This window comes from Raphanus sativus, chromosome 5 (assembly GCF_000801105.2).
Source record: "Raphanus sativus cultivar WK10039 chromosome 5, ASM80110v3, whole genome shotgun sequence".
In the NCBI taxonomy this organism is placed as follows: Eukaryota; Viridiplantae; Streptophyta; class Magnoliopsida; order Brassicales; family Brassicaceae; genus Raphanus; species Raphanus sativus.
Genome location: NC_079515.1, coordinates 29,628,946 through 29,650,171, shown reverse-complemented (window position 1 = coordinate 29,650,171; position 21,226 = coordinate 29,628,946). Strand labels below are relative to the sequence as shown.

Here is a 21,226-nt window from a genome sequence, read left to right as displayed (position 1 = left end):
AACCAAGATTGAACAAGTGTAAGATCTGTTAGAACCCAAGAATCTTGGGTGCAAGTTCCAATAAAGGCTCCAATGCGCTGGGAGAAAACTTTCTAGCAAAGAGATAGCAAACAGGAGACCGCTGATCATTGTAAAAGCAAGGTTTAGCTCCTGGAAGATTCTTTAGGAAAGTTTCCGTTACATCAGCCTTACTAAAAGTAGCCGGATGAGCACCACCACGTGACCAATCTGTCCACGTCAATGTCCTGTTAGCCAGAAAAATCCTATGTTTCATAGACAACATTGTAGGGAAGTAATGTTCGTCAACATAACATGGAGGTTTACAAAACTCTTTGAATTTGGGATAGTAAGTTGTGTCTTGAACAATCTCGAGAGCGAGTTTCCGGTTAACTTCAAACCACTGAGACCCTTTTCTCCACTGGCTAAGCGTGATCTCAGGCTCCATTCCGTTTCTGTATCTTCCTCTCCCATCAGGTCCTTCCTCGTCATCACAACCCATGAAACTATATCTTGATCCAGACACATAACCATAGATAGAGCCGAAACCGCGCAGCGGTATGCATGATTCAGACAGCAGAACGAACCATTCGTTAGATATATCAAGCAACGCATTAGCTAGAAGCCTCCTTTCAGCGTCACACATACTCATCTCTCCCCATGCCACAGCCTATACAATTCATAAAAATTAGGAACACTAAGGAAGTGGTTGTTAGCTGAAACATCAATGACAGTACCTGACTTGGGATGTATCTTCTGTAGAACACAGATGACCTTTCAAAATCTGATCTGTAATTAGGCAATGCATGAACATAGATAGAGTAAAGACCCTCATGTCCTTTAAAGAACATCTCCCAAAGTGGAGCAAATAGTAAAGGCCCCTTGGTGAGAAACATGAAAGCCAACTTAGGAACCCTTTTAAACGGATAGTCATGTCTCTTTGGCTCCATGGAAGCGCGCCAAAGCAATTCACCGTCATTCATAGTGTGCCAAACATTCAAAGGAGGCCTAATAAAGCTCTCTAAAGTAACATCCCTATGATCATACATAGAGACCAAATTGGTTGAAGAAGCCACAGGGTCTTGAATCTTGAAGAACTTGATCATGTGAATACTAACAACTGAGATCCCAAGAGTCAAAACAAGAAACAACAACAAAACCTGAAGCAGACGTATTGACACAAGAGCCCTAGATTGGTTTGTGATTCTTGATTTAGGGGGTGGTGGTGATGCAGCAGCATTATCTTTAACCCCTTCTTCCATATCCATCACTTTCATCTAAAAGATCCCAACCTTTTGATTTTGGTTATGCTTCCGACAATGTTCATCAGATGAATCCATTGAGAAATGTTTTTTTTTCTTCTAAAAACTTTCGTTAGATTTGTCATTTTAGTGTAACATAAGCGCATAAACCTAGGAAACGCATAACGTTGCCACCCTCTGTAGTTTGACGGTTTCAGCTTTTAGTTTCACATTGGAACATTATATTTTATGAAATATAAAAATAAAACGATGAGAACTGTTTATACATTTAATACTCCAGACTTGGAAACAAATGTTTCCATTACAATGGCCCAATCACTTTGCAGTAAAGTTCTTATATTTCCACATTGCATTACACTTTATTGATCTTTACATGGAAGGCTCTCTAGAAAAATGACATTTCGACGAGTAGGTGAGACAGAAGATAGAGAATAGAGAGAGCCAAAAAATGGCATCAAAGTTCATCTTTTTGGTAACTCTTATCAGGCGACGAAGTTTTCAAGTCAAGAAGATATCTTGTGGCCAAGGAGGCGTGAAGGGAAGCACCATAAGGTAGTAAATCTTCATTGACCTCGAAATAAGGCGAGTGAGGGCTCGCCATTGGTGAATGAGCTTCGTTTTGCATTCCTAGGAAGCTGAAGTGTCCAGGCATTGCTTCTTGGTAGAAAGAGAAATCCTCTGATCCCATCAATGGTTGCATCTCGACGTAGTTCTGAGTCCCTAACATGTCTCCTGACACGTTCTTGAAGAACGTGTGCAAGCCTTTCTCGTTAACAGTCGGTGGGAAGAAAGGTTTCTCCTCATTAAGGAAATCTACTGTTGCGTTGCACATATGCACGCTCGCTTGCCTCGTGATAACCTGAAACATTTTTGCAAGTTTTAGCTGAAAAATTCAATTTTGATGTTTTTGATAAAAACAGATTTTATGTTTTCAGTGAAAGAAGTTCATTTTTATAAAACTTTTATTTTCTCCAAATTTGATTTAAATCAAAACTATTTATTTATTGATTTTCGGGTCAGCCATATTTCAACCCTCCAATTAAAAAAAAAGATTTTTAAAAAGAAATACACATAAAAGTATATATTACTATTCATATAAATATTAATTATAATAGATTTTTAATATTACTTAAAAATAATTAATATACGATTAAAATAATTATTTTTTGTATAATACAGTTTTCTTTTCTATGCGGGGCGGATCATGCAAGGCGGGCGGTCGGGGCCCGGTTGACCCACAAACCCAGCTCTAACCAAAGTAGGCTAATTTATATTTGAACATGGGCAACCAATGAGCAGACCCCTCATCTGACAGCTATACACGCAAGAGAGTTTAAAAGTTTTGTCTCAAGTGTACTGACCTGCTCAATTCTTTTCTTGAGTTGGGTAAAGCTTTTAGTTGAAAAGGCTCTGAATGTACCCCCGATAGTAACAGAGTCTGGAATCACATTAAAAGCACCACCGCCTTCAAACTTAGCAATTGTAACTACCTACAAACACACACTCTTGCATTACCTCAACACATCCCCATGCAAAACACACTCGAAAAGCCAAAGATTGTTATCTAATCTAATACCTGAGAGTCTAAAGGATCTGCCTCTCGTGAAACGAGGTGTTGTAAGCTAACAACAACGTTTGAAGCTGCCAATATGGGATCTATAGCGTGCTGAGGAAGAGCTGCGTGCCCTCCTTTCCCGCTTATCTTAGCTTCGAATAAGCCACTACCAGCCAACAACGGACCTTCTCTTGAGCTCACTTGGCCTAAACTCAGTTGGTTTGTAACATGTAACCCAAAGATTGCGCTCACATCCTTCAATACTCCGGCTTCCACGATCTTCTTCGCACCTCCTCCTCCTTCCTCAGCTGGTTGGAAAACTAGAATCACTGTACCCTAAGATAGTCCAATAATCAAGAGATGAGGATGCTTCCGAAGATTTTATAAAAAAAAAAAAAAAGTAGTTTGTACACACTAACTAACCTGTAGCTCATCTTGGTGTTCTTTGAGCAACTTTGCAGCACCAAGAAGCATGGTAGTGTGAGCGTCATGTCCACAAGCGTGCATCTTCCCAGGAATCTTACTCTTGTGCTCCCATTCCACCATCTCCTACACAATCCAACATAATAATAAGAATCCACCCAACAATTCAATCAATTGCAAAAACACATAACAAACTAGATCTATAAGTCCAATAGAAAGATTCTACACAGAATCAAATTCAAAATTTTCTAACTAAATTACTCTAAAGAGGCACATATAACTAGAATCTTTCATGTAGAAAGAGACAGAACACATGTTCCTCGTTTCAAGTGTTCCATGACAGAGTCAAAGCAATGTTTTTTTTTTTTGTTTTCTCTCACATCCAATTTTTATAATATTGAAAAAGTCAGTTTACCTGCATAGCAAGTGCGTCCATGTCTGCTCTCAAAGCAACAAAAGGGGCTTGACCAGTTCCGACATAACCAATAACACCAGTAACAGCAACTGGGTACTTGAAAGGCACACCCATCTTCTCCAGTTCTGTCCTAACGAGCCTAGACGTCTCTACTTCCTCGTAACCAAGCTCTGGGTTCTCGTGGATTTTCCTTCTGATCCCAACCATCCAGTCGAAAAAATCGTCTCTTTTAGCTAAAGCAAGAAACTTTGGAGGGATTTGAGAGAACCCATTTGAGGTTAAGGAAGAGGAAGATGAAATCTGACAAGAGTTGAGCAAGTGGATGATGATGATCAAAGCAAAGGAAACCCATTTGCAGAAACTCATGGCTCTATGAATCGAAATCGATTGGGTTCAAAGTTCAAACACAATCGATTTGGTGTTAGAGAGGAGAGATGAGATCGAAGAAGAGAGAGAGAGTTCTCTGCGTGGTGATGAAGCAGGGAAACAGGAAGCAGAGAACGGTATTTAAATCCAACATAGCAAAAGCAAAAGACTACACGGGATCTTGTTAAAAAACTAACTTTAATTGTGTTTTCTTCAAAAAAAAAAAAAAAACAGTTGTAATTTCCTGATCAATTATCATAGATAAAGAAAAATATTATTTTCCTTAATTGTAATGATCAATTTGATAACTGTTTGAAAAGCGTGATGGGATCTTCTTTGGATTAAAACTTAAAGTGTTAATAAGCCAAGCAAAGGGGTTCCTATAGTTATTCGTGTGTCTTTGTTAAAGTTCTGTATTTGGAATTTGTAATTATGACGTCTAAGAAAAGTATCATTCAACAGTTTTAGGAGAAAACTAATTCCACAAGCAGCCAAATAGGAATCATAACAGCATTTGTTTGTAAAACATTGTAAGATCAAGCATACATATACATGTTTTCTAAAAATGTTTGTTTATTTAAATATTCTCTTCATTTCAAAAAGTAAAATGTTTTAAGAGAATTCTGATGTTTAAAAATATAAAATGTTTTTAACTTTCTAGATATGTTTAAACTTTATGAAAAAATTGGGTAGACAAATATGTTTTACTGTATTTATTAATTGAGAGAACTGTTTTCGTTTTACGTTTTAATTAAATTTTAAGTAAAAGTAAAATTCTTAATGTTTGTGGACTTAAACTAAAACATTTGATGTTCCTAAACAAAAAATGGTTGCTATAGAAATTATTATTTTTAAATCACAGTATTCTTTATAAAAAATATGCATAAATTTATTGATATAATAAATATTATTATAAACTAAAATTTTCAAATGTGTATTTACATTTAATATATTAAACTATTTTATCACTAGTTTGGATCCTAAATATGTTTTCACTATATGATTTTATATTTTAACAAGAAAAAAAACTAGTAACATGTTGATTACAAATAAACTACAGGATTATAAAGAAAGAAATTCAAAAATATAAATTTATTACTTAGTTTTTAACTTAAATGATTTTATAAGTAAAAATTGATATTTTATAGATGTATAAAAGGATAAATAAAATAAAAATGTAAAATAATTAGGATAAGTAGTTGAGTTTCTTGCTCTTTTATTTTTAATTATCAGTAAGGAATTTTACTAATGTATTTTAGTATTTTATATTTTTATTATATTATAGTTAGATTAAATTTGATAGAGGTCAATAATGTTTTTTTGGGTTAGAGTCAACATAAAACATTTAATAATAACACAACTAATTTTGGGTCACATTACCCACGAACATGCTGTCTTAGCCACTGATCTAAAGTGTTTAAAGTTAGACAGAAAAAAAAATAAAAGTTTGCGTCTGACAGAGTGCATTTCATTTTCATGTACTGATTTTCAAATCATTTTTTCTTGTTTGGAGAATCATTTCATTTTTTTCAGTTTCATTTTAAGTAATTTGTGACACGTGAAAAGGAAGAAAAAAAATTGAATGGTTCTTATCGAATTTGTTGGCCGGTCCATTTGTTGTTGATGATACGAACAGCTAGACATAACACATGTAGAACGTGTTCAATGAATCCTATTGGCTTTTCGATTTACTTCAGATATTTTCTCTATTTTAAATCACACTATATTGCAGAATATTCAGTTGGTTGATATTGTTGACACGATGTTGAAGGTGATATCCACTAGCTTAACTTTATAAAAATCAAATGTAATAATCGAAACAAAAGAGGCAACAAAAAGACACACACACAGTTGGGTTAACTTTTCCATTGCTGATCTCAAAAGAACAAAAGTTTCAATCTTTTAAGAACAAAAGCCTTAATCTTTTTGTTCTCTCTAAGAAAGAGTTGAACCAAAATGTATGAAAGGAACTGAGACTCAAATGACAAAAACACAAAACAAGAACTTGAGAGATCAAAAACAAACAATGAGCAACTTTCTCTAAGCAGCAAATCTCATCTCTCTAACCTAAAACCCTTCAAGTTTTACACCTCAACGACTAACTACTGCTATATACACATTTGCTCACTTGCAACTTCTCTAACGCAGCCTAAAAATTTATCTCTCTCTCTCATGGTTTGCCTGCAGATGGCAATGCTCGGTGTTGCGTTTGTCTTGCTGAGCCTTTCAACACTTGGTTTATCCTACTGAAGACTACTTTCAACGGTATACAAGCCACAACCGTTTCCTTTGCCTTTCCTGTTGTCTGCATCTTGCTTCTTCCCGTCATCCTCTGGCTCGTTAGAGTAGAGAGCCGCCTTGTCTTTATCGATACGGAAGAGGATTTCTTCTTTGACTTCCCAAAAGCACCCTGTGGTTTACCCTTCTTCTTGGACAATGAGTTCGCCTTCACAACAGCTTGAGAAGACATCACCATACCGTTGCAGTAGTATTCATCCAAGGCTTCAACACTTACAGGATGCCCAACAATAGCTTTCCCATGCAACTCACTCATACGAGAGACCAGAGGAACACAGGGTTTGTTAGAGCTGGGTTTTACCTCAATCTTGACTTCGAACAGCGTAGGAAGAGGAGGCAAAGGACTGCTGTTATTAGCTTCTTCCCCGTACACAAATCTTCTCGCTTCTTGTTTCTTACTCATCTGCCTTGAGTTCCTCTTCCCTTTAAGTTGCCACTCAGAAGTGCTCTTCTCAATCCTGTTCAAATCATAGATGACAAGCTGTGCCTCTGGTGGAGTTGTACAAGCAGGTCCATTAACAAGAGCTCTCCTTGATGAGGATACTGCGCAAGCTGCCGGAACAGCTAAAATGACAATGGAGGAGGTAGTCAGCATAAATGACATTGTTCACTAACCAAAACAGAGTCAAGTGATTTAGCCATCCAAAACAACCAGTCAGGTCTAAGAGATTGAGAAACAGACAATAATAGCAGATAATAAATGCACAAGCAACTTATACCTGCAGAATGATTATCATTTCCGATTAGTGGAACATCATGTAGGAGTTGGTCAGAAGGATCATCATCCTCCTCCGCAGAAACTGATAAGCTGGAAATGTCACTGTCTTTAGCCTTGTTGTAATGAGAAGCTCCAACAACATTCTCAGAAGCATTCTCGCATGTGCTGTCTGAACTGTTGTTGATAACAGCAGATACACTTTTCAAGGATTCCACAGGCTCCATTCCAGAGGTGACAAGCTGGTCAGAGACCATAGCCGTACTCTCTAACACTTTTGTCAGTTGCCTGCGTCGGTTTTTCTTTTTGGAGGAGCACTCAGTAGCATTTATGACTTGTGACCTTTTTCTCTTCAGCGACAACGGAGAGCATGCCTTGTCTCCATTGGACACTGAATCAGCAACACAGTTCAAACCCCCCACATCTTGCCTATTGTTATTAAACACGACATTAGCACCGACATGCTCTTTTCCAATATCCTCAAGCCCTCTCATTCGCTTGATTCCTTCATCTTCCGAGTCATTTGGTGTTCTTCTTCTCTTTGGCTGCTGCACCTTCACCAAAGCTCCGACGTTATTGGTTTCTTGGAAAGAGATAGTGGGATCTGGAGCTGAACCCAATCCATCTTCAGCCTCGCTATGGTGGTCGTCTTGTTTGGGGAGATGTGAATTCTCAATCTCGAGAGCAATGTGGATGGCAATTTCTCGGCGAGTAAACTTGGCAGTCCTCTTCTTAGAAGCCCTGGCAGCAGCAGCAGCCTTTGCCTTGTCAATGTGAGAATCATACTCTCCACAACGAAAGGCCTTGACGCTCTTGGACTTGTCAAGGATATACCACTCCCTGGAAAGTAAGAACACATTTAACCACAAATACACAATGATTCTAGATATCAAGAGTGAGATGAAAAGAGAGAAGAGTGAGACTCACACGTTAACGTCGTCACGACCAAGAAGCTTTATAGGAGTGCCAACTTTGGGAGAGTTGTCAGGAACTTGGTGATGAAGGAGAGTTTGGCCGGGCCACCAGGAGGCGTTACGGAGGCGAACCCAGACTAATCTTCCTACTGATGCATTAATGGCCTTCAAGTTTAGGTCTTCATCATTACCCTCCATTACACAACACAACCCAGAAAGAAAGAAGACAACCCCAGCAAATAAAATAAAAAAGGACCAAAACCCAGAGACAAAAGTGGCTCAAAAACTAAAAAAAATCATAACTTTAGAATCTTGAAAACCTCAATGAGGTGTCACCTCTCTTTCAGACAAAAGCATGAACCTCACTTGAATCCTGCAACCAAGAGAAAAGCAGTGGAAAACCTTAAAGACACACCAACATGCAACCGCAAAGGCACAAGTTGAGAAACAATGGGAGAAAGAGTTTTCTGGGAAAGAGAGATCTGGGAAGCGAACCTATCTATACACCGAAGAAGAAGCAGAGATCTCTGCGGCGTTTCTTGTCTGTATATATATGTATAGGGTTCTGACTGTTTATCAATCAGTTGCAAGCATTAGAACCGCATTTCCTTTCAGGTTCTTGCTCCAAGGGACAGAGTGTAAGAGGAGGTGAGGAGAGGAGAGGAGAGAGAAACGGCTTGTTCTGGATGGAGAGAGAGAAAGAGAGAAGAGGAGAGGTGGTGGTCAAAGAAGCACATTGAAGGTGAGAGTTAGGACTCTCTAAACTACACAAGCGAACGACATCGTTTTAGAGAACTTTTGTCTTTTCCTTTAGGTTATCTATCTCTCGTTACGTCGTCACAATCCTCTAGCCACACGAGTCTGAACAAACTGTGAATTTTAATGCTAAAGGTGTCAGCTTTAGTAATAAAGACGGTGATTTTTAACAAAAAATCCCTTCCAAAGTTTCATAAATTATGCGTTTTGAACGTTCAAAGTTTACACAAACTGTGTGCTGCTGCAAAACAGAGAAAGTAAGGACGAAGAAAAACGGCAAGAGAAAGGTTCTGCTGCTGCTGCTGCTGCTGATTGCTCGAGAAAGCTCCTTGTTTCTAAGCTCCACCTTCTTCGTTCACTCCACCGACTGCATTTTAGTGTTAAACTGTGTGAGAAATAGCCCACAAGGTACACACACACACACACAAAGAGAGAGAGAGAGAGCAACCACATCATGGGACTGATTAAACAACTGTGAAGTCAGTCCTAAGATGTATGAATGACATTGACACATATAAATGGGGTTTTAGCAACTTAGCTGAGCTGAAAACAGTAACAGTAATAGTTCATACCACAAAACAGTATCAGGGACTTATGTGAAGGTTCTTTCCCGTTTATAAAATTCAAATTCGTGGGTAGCAAAGAGAGGCATTATCCTAAGAAAACAGTGCGTCAACATAAGTGGGCTTGAGAGGAGTTGATAAGTCCTAACCTGATCGTATAGAAACTCTATCTGTTTGGCTTGTTGCAGAACAGGAGTTGCCATCAAGTGGTTCAATGCAGACATCTCCACCATCTTGGTCTCCGTCTGCCTAGCACCATCTAAAAGATTACGTGGCTCTTTCTGCACAAATTACAAATAAAAAAAACTCCAGATTTAGCATAAGTACGAAACACATGCAAGTTTAAAAAAACAATATATAGTTGTCTTGTTACCTGAAGGACTTGCTCTAGAAGCTGTTGTTTTTGTACTCTACAAGGCTGTGCCTGAGTTTCATCAGGTTCTATGGGCTCCGGATTGGCCAGAGTTGTATCTAAGATACTATTATCTTCCTGAGTTTTCTACAAGACACATAGTTCCATATTTTAAGTCTCAAGCTGCAACAACTTCACCCAAAAATCATATAATACGGTCTCAAAGCCTAGCTTAGATGACTTACTTGTTGTTCAATGCTATCCTTTACCTGTTCAGTAGTCTGGTGCAGATCAACATACTCCTTTCGATGCTTCATCATAAACTGATCTAACTCCATAATCCTTTCGATGCTTCATCATAAACTGATCTAAGTCCTTGATGCTTTCCAGCTAAACCAACATCACACAAGACAACATGCAAATGTAATCAAACATCACTCGTAAAAATGCAAACTTGTGATGCTGAATCAACCACAAAGTCTACCGTTTAGAAAGCAGCTCTAGTGAAAGGAGACCTCTCCTTTGGCTTATGTATGATAGAAGAAGCCATTGTCGATGCCACTTTAGACTGCCACACAACGCAAACGTAAGAATGTCAACGAGTACGATCTAAGAAAGCCTGAACAAATATGTTCGAGATGAAGAAGGGACTCTCGCACCTCGTTGTATCCATTAGAAACAGCGGCTTTGCGAACAGAGTCCTTGAAATCCTCCGTCCAATCTCGACATTCTCGTATAGAGATAGCCACTCTTTCTTTTGAAGAATAGCTTTTGTCCTAGACGTTGATTGAGTGCATAAGTTTAAATATTAATACATAAATATAGGGAACAATCTGATCATTGTTGGACACACACGAAAACAGATGGAAACACAAATCCTCTGTCAACATACATAGTCAGCAATACGCTTACACACGAGAACAGATCAAATTAGGATTCTACTACACAACTGAAAAGACATGTAATGATTTCTCTCAAGGCAACTCAATCAATAAACACGAGTTCGCATGTGCTTGAAGCTCGGGAAGAAAGTGTCAACCCCTTGATCATCTCGAGGTATGGAACATCATGCTCGTTATTATTAGCCCAGAACGTTGCTGTCCTTAACTGACGACCGTTTCTCAAGATATAAACCGCTATATCTCTATCTTGTGCTCTCCCAAAGTACCCTCCCCAGTTCAAAATCTCTAGACTGGACAACAAGCACTCCGGAACAGAACTCGGTTGGTTCCAGAAACCCATCTCATTGATCTTCAAATCTCCATGTAACTAAGAAGACCACCAAGCACGCAGAAGAAGAATTAGATTTAAAGGAAAAAAAAACAATATTTGTTTATCCAAAGAAACTTACATCTAGCTGAGAGATGCCTAAGACTCTTAAGTTTGGAGAATCTTTGAGAAATTGAGCAAGGAGATTCGAGGAATCATCTTTGCAAATACATAGCTCCAGCTGTTCAAGCTGGTCGAAAACAATACCATCCCCATACACATCCTGCCCCCACAAATATTATAAAAGATAGATTAGTAAGATTGAAGACTTGCAATTGATAAAATTAACAAAAAGAACTCATTAATCACCTCAGAGCAAACTGTAAGATGCTTGACAGATGTGACTGATCCAATAACATTTTTGACAGCAAAAGACACAACATCCACATGTGCTTTCTCCAGCTTAGCCATATTCTTAACCAAACAAGAACAATCATTCCAATCCGCAAGGTCGAGATACTCCAAACATGGAGTATCTATCTCATACCGCTCCAACGAGGTCCAGTAATAAGACACATGCAGACACAACTTCCGCAGAGACGGGACGTTGATAGCGAACTCTTCCATACTTTCATCCTCACGGAACCACACCTCTAGATCTTCGAGGACAGGACATATCGAGAGAAGCGCTTGAAAAGGTTCTTTATCTTCGAATACCACAAGCTCAAGCAGCAAAGTCTTCAAAGAGGGAAGACAACAAGCCGTAGAGGGAGGAACATCCACGAGAGTCAAGAATCTGAGTTTCAAGACCACAAGCGTCTTGCAAGCGAACAAGGTGTCGGGAACCATGTTTTCTTTCTTATCCGAAGAATAAGAAACGTCAAGCTCACGCAGATGGCGAGATGCAGCGATCTCAACCCACGTTCTGATATCTTCAGGTTTGATGTTTGTCTCTATTGACTCGTATAAAGAAAGACGCAAGCTTTCTATGACGGGAGCTCTGTGTAGCGGGAGATTCTTGTGGATGAAGTCCTTGAGTACAAGCAGTGACTCATCTCTATCGATGAAGTCGAGTTTAAGCAAATACATCCAAAGGAACTTCCATCGCTTAGAGAAGATGCTGGTGGATACAGCAAGTTTTGTTGGAACTAACGAGAGTATCTTCCCTAAGAGTTCATCAGGCAAAGCACTGATGCTGTCCATTTCTTTGCAAGTTCAAGAACACAGAGACTATACATAAGAATCCAAAAAGGGGTTTGTCTTTCAGACACCATTAGACGAGGACTGAACTAAACTAAGATTTAAAGTTGAAAAAGGGGAAACTCACCTCTCGTTGTAAGCGATCGAAACAGCAGCTCCACGGACAGAAGAGGTTTGTTTGGATTGAAAAGACAGGTTTTTTTTTTCTTTTTCTCAGGAGACGAGGGTCTCAAGACTTCTCCACGGAGAGAGGTTATTACTTCAGGTGTAAGAGAACTTCAGAAGAAAACGTCATCGTTTTTAGGACCTAAAGTTGTCACCTTTATTTAGGTCTATCTCTCGTTAACATCGAGACAACTCATCATCACTGTGGAGTTCGATAAAAAACTAGAGCTGTCGCGCGAGAGAATTCTATCTGAAGAATAGAACGAAACGATAGCGTTTTGGGGGCAGTAAAGTTCTTTCCTCTAGGTTTAAACCGTTTAATCATCTCTCTCTCTAGTTAACGAGTGGCTCTTTGGCGACTCACTGAGTGTGGAGTTCAAACCTTTCACGACAAAGAAAAGGTTTGGTCATCATGACGGGTAAGTTGGATCAAATCTTCAATCTTTGGAGAGTTATTATGTATCTGTGTGGAGGGAGAGTTGCTATTGTTCTGGATTTTATGATGTAAAGAGTATAAGGAGGAACAAGAGATGGAGATTGAAGCTCTTGAATCTATACTTGCTCATGACTTCAAAGGTTTCTTCTTTTTAATTTTGACAATTTAGTTTCCCCTTTCTCTGATTGAAAGTCTTCTTTACTGCTCTACTTGTCTGGTGGACAGAGATTCATTCTAGTGAAAGTGGGCTTAACACTTCGAACCGATGCTTTCAGATTACAGTCACTCCTCAGGTATTAATTATTATTACATCTCTTTCTCTTCACTACTTGTTTAGCTCCTTTTAGCTTGTCGATATCATCTGTGATCGTTTGGTTGCGTGTTTTGTAAGTGTAGCAAATGTTTCCATGTCAACTCCAAATATTGTCTGTGTCTTCAGTAATTTTGCCACTATCTTTGATTTATATGCTTCTTCTTTGCTGCTTTCCCATAGGATGATGATCTAGAGGAGTCATCAATCCCACCAGGTTTACTTCTCTTTTAAGAGCATCCCTTCTGCCTCTGAGATACTTTCTTAGTCTCTTAGAGCTCTCAATATGTCTTTCTTTGCAGTTCAGCTGGGTTTGGTTTTCTCTCACACTGACAATTATCCTGATGAGGTTCCACTTTTGGATGTTAAAAGGTAAATTTAATTCCACGGTTTAACCTTCTTTTTTTTTCTTTAATTGAGTTAGCAAAGATATGAGATGATGATGACACTCATGTGGGGTTGAGTGGTTCTTCCAGTATTCGAGGAATCCATGTTAGTGATCTCACCATCTTGAAAGAGAAGCTTGAACAAGAGGTAAAAAGATCTCTCTTTCAACTTTAGTGTTTGATGAGTGGGTTACCATACCAATCCATTAGAACTAACATCTTCATGATGATGCCGAGTTTTCACAGGCAACAGAAAATCTTGGAATGGCCATGATGTATACATTGGTCTCATCAGCAAAGGACTGGTTGTCCGAGCACTATGGGCAAGATGATGGATCTGACTATGCCGAAGAAGAAACTGCCAAAGAGGATGAGGGAATTGTTGTCTGCTCAGTTGTTCTGTTTTTGTTTTCATGAGCTATGCTTTCTCTTATGTTCTCTTCGTCTCTAAATTCTAAATACATCTTTGATAAAAGGTAATTATTCCACATGGAGAACCTGTTACGCTGGAGACATTTGTGGCATGGAGAGAGAGATATGAGGCAGAGCTTGCACTTGAGCGAGCCAAGTGAGTGTATATATTCTTGTAACGCTTCCTGCATATTCTTGTTCCCTTGATCATATACACTAATGAATAAGCATTTGTTATTTGAATAAACTTCCCAAGGCTGATGCCGGAGTCTGCTCTCACGGCACCTAAGGAGAAGAAGCTTACAGGAAGACAGTGGTTTGAGAGTGGCAAAGCGGTATTTTCTCCTCAGAATCTTTGTTGCAAACTACTTTTTTTTCTCTAAACAGACAGATACCTGACCATCCCCATTTTCAGAGAGGAACAGTGGTCGCTGCTGATCAAGAATCTGAGGAGGAGGAAGATGATGAAGACATTGACTTTGAAGACGAAGACTTTGAAGGTAAAATGGTCTTTTTCCTGTTTGGTTTGAATGGTTTCCACGGCTGAAGCAATGTTTCTCAAAAGGATGCATATTCGTTTATTTTTGATGTACAGATGATGAAGAAGACATGCTTGAGCACTACTTGGCGGAGAAATCTGATGCAAGGGCCTGAAGCTAGGGAGCTTTACATAGTGATTTATTTTAAAGCCTTTTTCTGGATAGAGACGAGGATGACCATTTCTGGATAGAGATGAGGATGACCTTTCATTGAGCAGCATTCAATTCCAAGCTTTGATATGCTCAAGAGTCAAGACTATACCTTCACAGTCTGTCATTTATAAAAATACCACTTAGATTTTGTAACTTTTTTTTAATACTAGTATCAGCACAAAGCAGTTGTCTCAGATCAAATCTCAAAAGACTGAATAGTTGAATCTTATTTAGAAACCCCTTTGTTGAAGCTGTGAGTCAGTCAATTCAGTTATGTTCCTCATAACTTTTGACTAACATAGTAAAACTGACTGATGGGATTTATTATGGTGATGAGGAAAAAAACTTACTCAGAACTTTCTTTCTTGTAACCGAAATCATTTGCTGCTTTAGGAGCTTTCTCTTCCTACCAATACCAGAGCAGGAAGATTCTTTCTGCCAATATCTAAGACTCATTTTCAACATCTTTCTGGTCTGTTTAAGATTTAGAGAGAGATAGCTGTATTTATAAAGCTTCAATAACAAGAAAATGTGCCAAAATACGCCCCGTATTAGCCAGTCTTTCTGGTGGATAATTGAAATAAAGATATGAGATATGAATAGTCATTGATTGTTTGTCTATGTGATGATATGAAGTTACCCGAGCCTGCAACGCGAGTAAGGCATCACAAAGCTACCAGGAGGAAGTAAACCCGAAATTCTTTTAGCAGCTTCACTTTTTTCAATGTTCTAAAAATAGCTAGATGGTGGTTTTAGACACATTATAGAGAATTACTGTTTAGGCGGATAATTAGGTCGATTTTTTGAACACCTAGACCAAATTTTTTGTATGATATATTGTAATAATTACACAGTTAGATTGGCATATGGCAGTGATCAAAAAAAAAAAAAATTGGCATATGGCTTACATTATTATTTACCAATTACCAAAGCCATGTGTTCGTCTCCATGTGATCTCACTCTCTCTTTGATTTTTAGATCTTGAAAAATTCAATTTTTTTACAAGCTCGTACAGACAGCCAACCTCAGAGATTCTCAATTCTTTTTACAATTTTAAGAGACTGATTTTGTAACAGAACTATTCAAACCGGAAAATATTTCTTCTTATGACATTCTCTTTTTACTCCCATCATGTCACAAAAATTATTTTCAAAAGTCAGTAGATATCTTTGTAAGTTCCTAATATATCTAACCACAAGGTTGTGGTCAAATGGTAGTCGGATCTTGGATTGCTAAACAATTCGGTTTTGAAAGCATCCTATTACATTTTACTTTATGGTCATGTATATCGACCTATCTTACGATTCATTTAAATACCTAGAGTGAGAACTTATCTATAGACTGTACCACCTTTTAAGAAATTAGTCCGGATCTTTCATGTATCTGAGATACCACAAAATTAAACAAAATAAAATTCCTAATATATAGTATAAAGAACCAACAAAATGTTGGGTTAATAGTAAAAGAGTGTCTAGTAAGAATTTCGCAGCTGATTCAATTTTCTTTAAGAAAAATTATTTATATTGTTTTGATGAAACTACCTTTTTTCTTAACATCAATGCATTATTATAAGTCATGGGAAGCGAGATAAAGCCGCATTGTAAATATTTAAAATATGTTGATTTGCTTATGTTCTGAAATTTACCGTCTAAATCTACATCATTTTGTTTTAAAAATAAATAAATATACTCCTGTATATTTCACCTAATTTGCTCATAAATATATCACTGGTGTATTTTGGAATCAATTGCTAAGATATTCCTACTCCCAAAAAGTATCCATTTACTCTTTTCTAAAATCATTTAATTTTTAGGTTTCTTTAATTTAAAATTGAAGTAAAAATCCAACAACTTACACAGATCTATCTATTTAACAATTATGAAATTACTGCTTTAAACCTAAATTTTTACACCTCCTTAGTTTTCATCTTTATTCTTCTTCTGTATTCTTCATCTTCTTTTGTTTCATTTTCTCTATTTTTTGATATCTTCATCTTTTTCTGATATTTTCTTCCTTTTTTTCGATCCACTTCTCAGTATAATTATATCAAGTTGTACTATTATGTAAGTATTATTTGGTAAAACTGAATTCTAGTTATACCAAGTTGTACTCAGATAAATGGTACAGTTTGGTAAAATTTTAACTCAGTTTTATTAAATTTTATTCAGATAAATGTATAACTAAGTTGTAATTTTACATAATTGTACTAAGAAAATTAAAATTATAATCTAAGTTAATAAAATCAAAAATTCAAATTTTGAATTCAAAGGAAAATACATAAGGGTAAGTTTGGAATTCTCTTAATTTATTAAAATTAAGAGTATGCTAAATAAATAAGAGTATCACATATTATTTTTTCTCATCAAAAGTATTTCAGCATTTTGCAGATTATGGCTCAAATGCTGTAATTGTTATTTGTATAATTCATGAATACTCTTGAAAAATAAGTAAAAAAGGACATCCAATATATAAATAATGTGGTCCTTAAAATGAAACCAGCAATGAGGAATACAAATAGAAGCATCCATCAAAAAAAAAGACAAAAGAGTCAAAAAGATGATCGATTTTACAAATATGATTTGATAACAACAACTCATCGGTGCCATCGTTTCAATTCAATTTATTTACAGCCTAATAAGAAGTGGTGGACTGCATTCTGATTTCCCTAGTGTCAAAGACTTAGGACCACACTTCCATTTTTCACCTTTGACTTTTCTTTCAATATGTTCTTCTCTCACGTAAATGTGGTAATCATGATCCATGAGACTACAGATAGTTTTGTGATCATACAATTTATATTAGCAAGTTTTGTGATCATACAATTTATAATGGCAGATGTAAACGCTTTGACTTTTCTTCATAGAAAAATTAAAAAAAAATCTCAACTCTAAGTTCAATTGTTATAACATATAAAAAAATATAGTTCTAACATATATTAAGTATAACTAGATTTATAAATGCATGATGCTGAATTTTTTTTCAATCTCACACTATAATATCATTAGATACATTATATTATAACACTCATTAGAGCCAATTGTGAAAAGATAAAGAAGAAAAGATACTGACTAAAAAGTGATATAAAAGATTATATCACTAAATGGACCGACATCCTTTGCTGCGATATACTTATATTGATGGCTAAATTACTCTTCAGGTTCTTCTCTACTATATAATTCTTCTTCACGCGTGTCCATCATTCCTCCGAATACCCGGACCCAAACCCAAATGTATACCCGGATACCATTTCGACCCGGTTTCGTAACTAATCCCACCCATCCCGACATCCGAACCCATCAGCGGACTGAATCTCTGATCTCCAACGGGTACCCCGTATAACATCCGGGTCGGATCCATTTCCCGACCCGTCATTTTCCTCTCTTCTTCCATTAATTTCGGGCGGGACTCCTCCTCCGAGCTAGGTTTCTGGTCGGGAACAACAGCAACGGTTTTATCGTTGAGATTGTTGCTCGACGCAGAAGAAGAAGAAGAAGAAGAAGAAGAAGAGGATCGTTTAGTGTTCTTACGAGATCCGCCGCCGACGGGGATGTTACGGAGGGAACCGCCTTTGGTCCAGTAACGACGACAGTTCTTGCAATAGTGACGTGGCTGTGACAAGTTGTAGTTGTTGTAGTAACAGAATTTGGTGTTGGGTGAGTCACAGCGAGGGCACTTGAGCTGTTCTTGCTCCGGTAATAACTCCGGTTGCTGCTGCTGCTTCGCCGCCATCATTAGCATCGACTGGTGGTGGTAATACGCTGCAGCTGACGTCAGATCCTGCATCTTTTTTTTTTTTGCTTCCTTTGGATAATAAAAAACGAAGCCTTTCTTGAAAAAATAGAAGAAAAGTGAGTGAAGTCTAAAAGTCTGCAGAGCTTTTTAAAAAGAGAGAAGATGGAATCTTTTTTGGTGGTGGCAAATTGCAGGTTATGAATAAAAGAGATATGGAGATATTTGGTGGGTTTATAGTGTGTGTGAGAGAGAAGTGTTTGAATGGAATCACAGAATGACGATTTCAACTCTTTTTTTTTTGTCGTTTGCTATATCTCAACACTTCAATTTTCCTCCAACACCTTTTGTTGGACATAATTCCACGCGTTGAAACTTTGTTATTGACTTGTTCACTTAACTATAACATTGTAGAGTTTGTTACTTGATTGTTATTTTGATCATATTTTCTTTTAAGATTTTATTAATCATGTTCGCTCTATTTTAAAATGATGTATGTTATGAAGTTTCAAACATATTATCAAAATATATTAAATTTTAGTTATATATGTATATTATATGATATACATGTGTATATTATATGATATGATTATTTATTTGAGTATTTGCATCCCATATACAAGAAAAACTTTTTAATTAGCTAACTAGCATATGTTACTTTTTCATACTATTATGTTTTCATTATTCCGATTGTACTCATAATCATTGTGTTTTCTGTTATTCACTTTCCTCTTCTCTCTCTGGTTATTTATCCTTCGATTCTTCATCTTGGAAAAATAAAAACAACACAGAAAATTAACATTTTAAAGATCGAATCTAACAGACGTGACTGATTTTTCTATTAAGCACAAAAAAAATTCAATCAAATTATCCGGTAATATTGAATATTATCCGGATAATATGAATATATTTGCTAAGTGTTACTCCAATCTAACTCCCAGATTCAACGACGTGTAATTGAAATTGACGCTATATTAATACCAGATGCATTAAGAGATGAAAGCTCAGATAAGAATAAAATATAGAGAAAGCAAGAGAACCCACTAACTTAGATGTAGAACATATATGCTTTGCTTATATTGATTGTGCGATGAACCACATTTTAAAGATCAAATCTAACAGACGTGACTGATTTTTCTATTAAGCACAAAAAAATTTCAATCAAATTATCCAGTAGTATTGAATATTATCCGGATAATATGAATATATTTGCTAAGTGTTACTCCAATCTAACTCCCTGATTCAACGATGTGTAATTGAAATTAACGCCATATTAATACCAGATGCATTAAGAGATGAAAGCTCAGATAAGAATAAAATATAGAGAAAGCAAGAGAACCCACTAACTTAGATGTAGAACATATATGCTTGCTTATGTTGATTGTGCGATGAACCATTTTTCCGGCCAAATCTGTGCCGCAGCAGCGACGAAGCGTTGAGTTTCAGCAACGAACAAAAGTGACTCATGCCTATTTATAAATACTTGCATGAGGATCAATTTGTACTTTCACAAGTTACTCATATCCACTTATCTAATTAAGAAACATTATAGCTATTTACCTAATTACCACATCTTCCATGTATTTCCAGCTAAATGACTCTATTTATTTTGAATAATTTTAAATTAGTTAAAAATTGATAAATTTAATAATTTTTTAAGTTTACAATTTATCATTTTGTTTATTAAAATGTATAGAAAACGTAAAACATATTTTTGAAAGATAAAAATCAAAAATTGTATTATTGGAAATGAAAGAACTATTTTTTTATTGTCTTTCTCAAAAAAGAAATATTTTATTATTATTTTGATTTACTTAAAAACAGTCTATATAATGATCTTGGAAAAATTATTAAATATTTCTCTCTCTTAGAACTCTCCACCTTCTCTCTGGTTCTGAGCTTCACTCTTATTTTGTCCGTCCATCGGTTCCGGTGGCTTTCTCAGCACCGGAGCTGGTTTCTTTTTTTCGGTTTTGTCATCTATGTGGTTGGAGGTTGTTGTAATCGGAGTTTATGGTAGATCGTGGTTCGAAGTCTCAAAGGCTTTATTTTGGGGGTTCTTTGATGTTTCCTCTCTTCTACTATGTCTGGTTGGCTTTAGATCTTACATGCAAGACCCGATTTGTAGTTTTAATGGTTCACTATCGATCTTCGAGCTTTCTCTCTGCCTAGTTTGTTCCTCTTGATCCGATCCGGTTTCGATCCTTCTAGTCTCGTTATTGTGACTAGCTCTGTCCGGATTGGGCTGTGGCTCGCTCCTTGTCTTCACTCCTGAGATTTGATCGAAATCTCGCCATATCAATTTGCTTCTTCTTGGCGTATCCTATGTCGTCTCTGGTTCGACATTGCCTTCGGCCGTGATTGCCGAATATTGGAGCTCTGTGCTCTGAATTGTTTGTGCTATTCTCCATAGGAGGAGTCAGTCATCAACAAAGGTTTTGGTGGCTTTTTATCGCGGTTCATAAGGTGTTTGTTTGCTCTGAAGTTCAGTTTGTTATCTTGGTCAAAGTTCATGTATTGATTTTAATTTAGTTCCAACCTCTATCTGTTTAAGTTTTAGTTTGTGTCTCTGTTTCCCTTGGTTTAGGGCTTACTTTCTAGGAAAACCTTTGTTTTCGCTAGCATCTTTACCAGAGTCATCTTTTTGTACTGCTGGTCTTTTAGTGTGTAAACAATGTATTCCTCTATGGATGAATGAAATCTTTCAGTGTTTAAAAAAAAAATGATCTTGGAAAAAAAACAGATAGCGTGTTTCACACTTTACAGACAGGAAAAAAAAAACAGATAGCGTGCTTAACAAGCAAAGTTATGTTTTACTTGGGGATCATGAAACTGGAAAAGAAAGAAAAACATCATTAGACTTGATACACTACCTTGGAACATTGAATCACCAACTTCACTTTCTATCGTGATACACTGAACCAAAGCCGCACAAATGTGGAGTGGAAACCAGTTTTGACAATCTTTGTCGTCACGTTAAGCTGCCGTCATCCATGACCGTTTGTATCCCGATCGTGACGTCACTTCTACGGCTACGATTTCTAGCTCGCTCGGTCGACAAATGCATGCCTC

General features: G+C 37.0%; 7 protein-coding genes across 8 annotated transcripts; 1 reads left to right on the top strand and 6 right to left on the bottom strand.

Moving 5' to 3' along the window:
* Nucleotides 1-28: 28 nt before the first annotated feature.
* On the bottom strand, nucleotides 29-1,274 carry LOC108860892 (glycosyltransferase BC10). The gene is made up of 2 exons (XM_018634742.2): nucleotides 735-1,274; nucleotides 29-667 (listed from the first exon to the last, which is right to left on the bottom strand). Exons 1-2 carry the CDS (start codon nucleotides 1,272-1,274, stop codon nucleotides 29-31), a joined length of 1,179 nt encoding a protein of 392 aa, XP_018490244.2.
* A 233-nt stretch (nucleotides 1,275-1,507) lies between these two features.
* LOC108805117 (IAA-amino acid hydrolase ILR1-like 4) lies at nucleotides 1,508-4,156 on the bottom strand. The gene is made up of 5 exons (XM_018577086.2): nucleotides 3,653-4,156; nucleotides 3,238-3,363; nucleotides 2,836-3,150; nucleotides 2,621-2,749; nucleotides 1,508-2,118 (listed from the first exon to the last, which is right to left on the bottom strand). Exons 1-5 carry the CDS (start codon nucleotides 4,016-4,018, stop codon nucleotides 1,714-1,716), a joined length of 1,341 nt encoding a protein of 446 aa, XP_018432588.1. The 5' UTR covers nucleotides 4,019-4,156; the 3' UTR covers nucleotides 1,508-1,713.
* Nucleotides 4,157-5,869: 1,713 nt separating this feature from the next.
* On the bottom strand, nucleotides 5,870-8,707 carry LOC108862413 (uncharacterized protein At1g51745). Its single transcript, XM_018636534.2, has 4 exons — nucleotides 8,441-8,707; nucleotides 7,959-8,318; nucleotides 7,036-7,871; nucleotides 5,870-6,880 (listed from the first exon to the last, which is right to left on the bottom strand). Exons 2-4 carry the CDS (start codon nucleotides 8,141-8,143, stop codon nucleotides 6,189-6,191), a joined length of 1,713 nt encoding a protein of 570 aa, XP_018492036.1. The 5' UTR covers nucleotides 8,144-8,318; nucleotides 8,441-8,707; the 3' UTR covers nucleotides 5,870-6,188.
* On the bottom strand, nucleotides 8,289-9,954 carry LOC108858732 (syntaxin-81). The gene is made up of 4 exons (XM_018632614.1): nucleotides 9,862-9,954; nucleotides 9,638-9,763; nucleotides 9,414-9,545; nucleotides 8,289-8,318 (listed from the first exon to the last, which is right to left on the bottom strand). Exons 1-4 carry the CDS (start codon nucleotides 9,952-9,954, stop codon nucleotides 8,289-8,291), a joined length of 381 nt encoding a protein of 126 aa, XP_018488116.1.
* A 449-nt stretch (nucleotides 9,955-10,403) lies between these two features.
* Nucleotides 10,404-12,296, bottom strand: LOC108862414 (FBD-associated F-box protein At5g38590). Of its 2 annotated transcripts, none has more exons than XM_018636536.2 (4): nucleotides 12,153-12,296; nucleotides 11,195-12,030; nucleotides 10,968-11,108; nucleotides 10,404-10,885 (listed from the first exon to the last, which is right to left on the bottom strand). In XM_018636536.2, exons 2-4 carry the CDS (start codon nucleotides 12,026-12,028, stop codon nucleotides 10,601-10,603), a joined length of 1,260 nt encoding a protein of 419 aa, XP_018492038.1. In that variant the 5' UTR covers nucleotides 12,029-12,030; nucleotides 12,153-12,296; the 3' UTR covers nucleotides 10,404-10,600. The 2 variants fall into 2 exon arrangements, with proteins under 2 accessions (XP_018492038.1, XP_018492037.1); XM_018636535.2 differs by having other exon boundaries at nucleotides 11,195-12,055; nucleotides 12,153-12,292.
* Nucleotides 12,297-12,391: 95 nt separating this feature from the next.
* LOC108862415 (uncharacterized) lies at nucleotides 12,392-14,675 on the top strand. Its single transcript, XM_057010151.1, has 11 exons — nucleotides 12,392-12,609; nucleotides 12,701-12,766; nucleotides 12,852-12,919; nucleotides 13,120-13,153; nucleotides 13,239-13,308; nucleotides 13,413-13,470; nucleotides 13,569-13,698; nucleotides 13,800-13,890; nucleotides 13,990-14,068; nucleotides 14,149-14,233; nucleotides 14,329-14,675. The coding sequence occupies exons 1-11, from the start codon at nucleotides 12,603-12,605 to the stop codon at nucleotides 14,385-14,387; spliced, it is 747 nt and encodes a 248-aa protein (XP_056866131.1). The 5' UTR covers nucleotides 12,392-12,602; the 3' UTR covers nucleotides 14,388-14,675.
* Nucleotides 14,676-17,393: 2,718 nt separating this feature from the next.
* On the bottom strand, nucleotides 17,394-18,443 carry LOC108857694 (dof zinc finger protein DOF1.7). The gene has a single exon (XM_018631704.2). It carries the CDS (start codon nucleotides 18,206-18,208, stop codon nucleotides 17,609-17,611), a length of 600 nt encoding a protein of 199 aa, XP_018487206.1. The 5' UTR covers nucleotides 18,209-18,443; the 3' UTR covers nucleotides 17,394-17,608.
* Between the last annotated feature and the right edge of the window lie 2,783 nt (nucleotides 18,444-21,226).

Excerpts from the sequence above, each read along its gene's own strand:
- LOC108860892 (XM_018634742.2), bottom strand. The coding sequence starts at position 1,274 with ATGAAAGTGATGGATATGGAAGAAGGGGTTAAAGATAATGCTGCTGCA. Across the intron at positions 668-734 it reads GAAGATACATCCCAAGTCAG|GCTGTGGCATGGGGAGAGAT; the intron begins GTACTGTCATTG and ends TGAATTGTATAG.
- LOC108805117 (XM_018577086.2), bottom strand. The coding sequence starts at position 4,018 with ATGAGTTTCTGCAAATGGGTTTCCTTTGCTTTGATCATCATCATCCAC. Across the intron at positions 2,750-2,835 it reads CAGATCCTTTAGACTCTCAG|GTAGTTACAATTGCTAAGTT; the intron begins GTATTAGATTAG and ends GTGTGTTTGTAG. Across the intron at positions 2,119-2,620 it reads TCAAGAAAAGAATTGAGCAG|GTTATCACGAGGCAAGCGAG; the intron begins GTCAGTACACTT and ends AAAATGTTTCAG.
- LOC108862413 (XM_018636534.2), bottom strand. The coding sequence starts at position 8,143 with ATGGAGGGTAATGATGAAGACCTAAACTTGAAGGCCATTAATGCATCA. Across the intron at positions 7,872-7,958 it reads GGTCGTGACGACGTTAACGT|GGAGTGGTATATCCTTGACA; the intron begins GTGAGTCTCACT and ends CTTACTTTCCAG. Across the intron at positions 6,881-7,035 it reads AAATGATAATCATTCTGCAG|CTGTTCCGGCAGCTTGCGCA; the intron begins GTATAAGTTGCT and ends TTGTCATTTTAG.
- LOC108858732 (XM_018632614.1), bottom strand. The coding sequence starts at position 9,954 with ATGGAGTTAGATCAGTTTATGATGAAGCATCGAAAGGAGTATGTTGAT. Across the intron at positions 9,764-9,861 it reads AGGATAGCATTGAACAACAA|AAAACTCAGGAAGATAATAG; the intron begins GTAAGTCATCTA and ends TGTGTCTTGTAG. Across the intron at positions 8,319-9,413 it reads TAGAGTTTCTATACGATCAG|GATTCAAGTGAGGTTCATGC; the intron begins GTTAGGACTTAT and ends TCTTGGTTGCAG.
- LOC108862414 (XM_018636536.2), bottom strand. The coding sequence starts at position 12,028 with ATGGACAGCATCAGTGCTTTGCCTGATGAACTCTTAGGGAAGATACTC. Across the intron at positions 11,109-11,194 it reads ATCTTACAGTTTGCTCTGAG|GATGTGTATGGGGATGGTAT; the intron begins GTGATTAATGAG and ends TTGTGGGGGCAG. Across the intron at positions 10,886-10,967 it reads TAGGCATCTCTCAGCTAGAT|TTACATGGAGATTTGAAGAT; the intron begins GTAAGTTTCTTT and ends TGGTCTTCTTAG.
- LOC108862415 (XM_057010151.1), top strand. Across the intron at positions 12,920-13,119 it reads AGATTACAGTCACTCCTCAG|GATGATGATCTAGAGGAGTC; the intron begins GTATTAATTATT and ends GCTTTCCCATAG. Across the intron at positions 14,234-14,328 it reads TGAAGACGAAGACTTTGAAG|ATGATGAAGAAGACATGCTT; the intron begins GTAAAATGGTCT and ends TTTGATGTACAG.
- LOC108857694 (XM_018631704.2), bottom strand. The coding sequence starts at position 18,208 with ATGCAGGATCTGACGTCAGCTGCAGCGTATTACCACCACCAGTCGATG.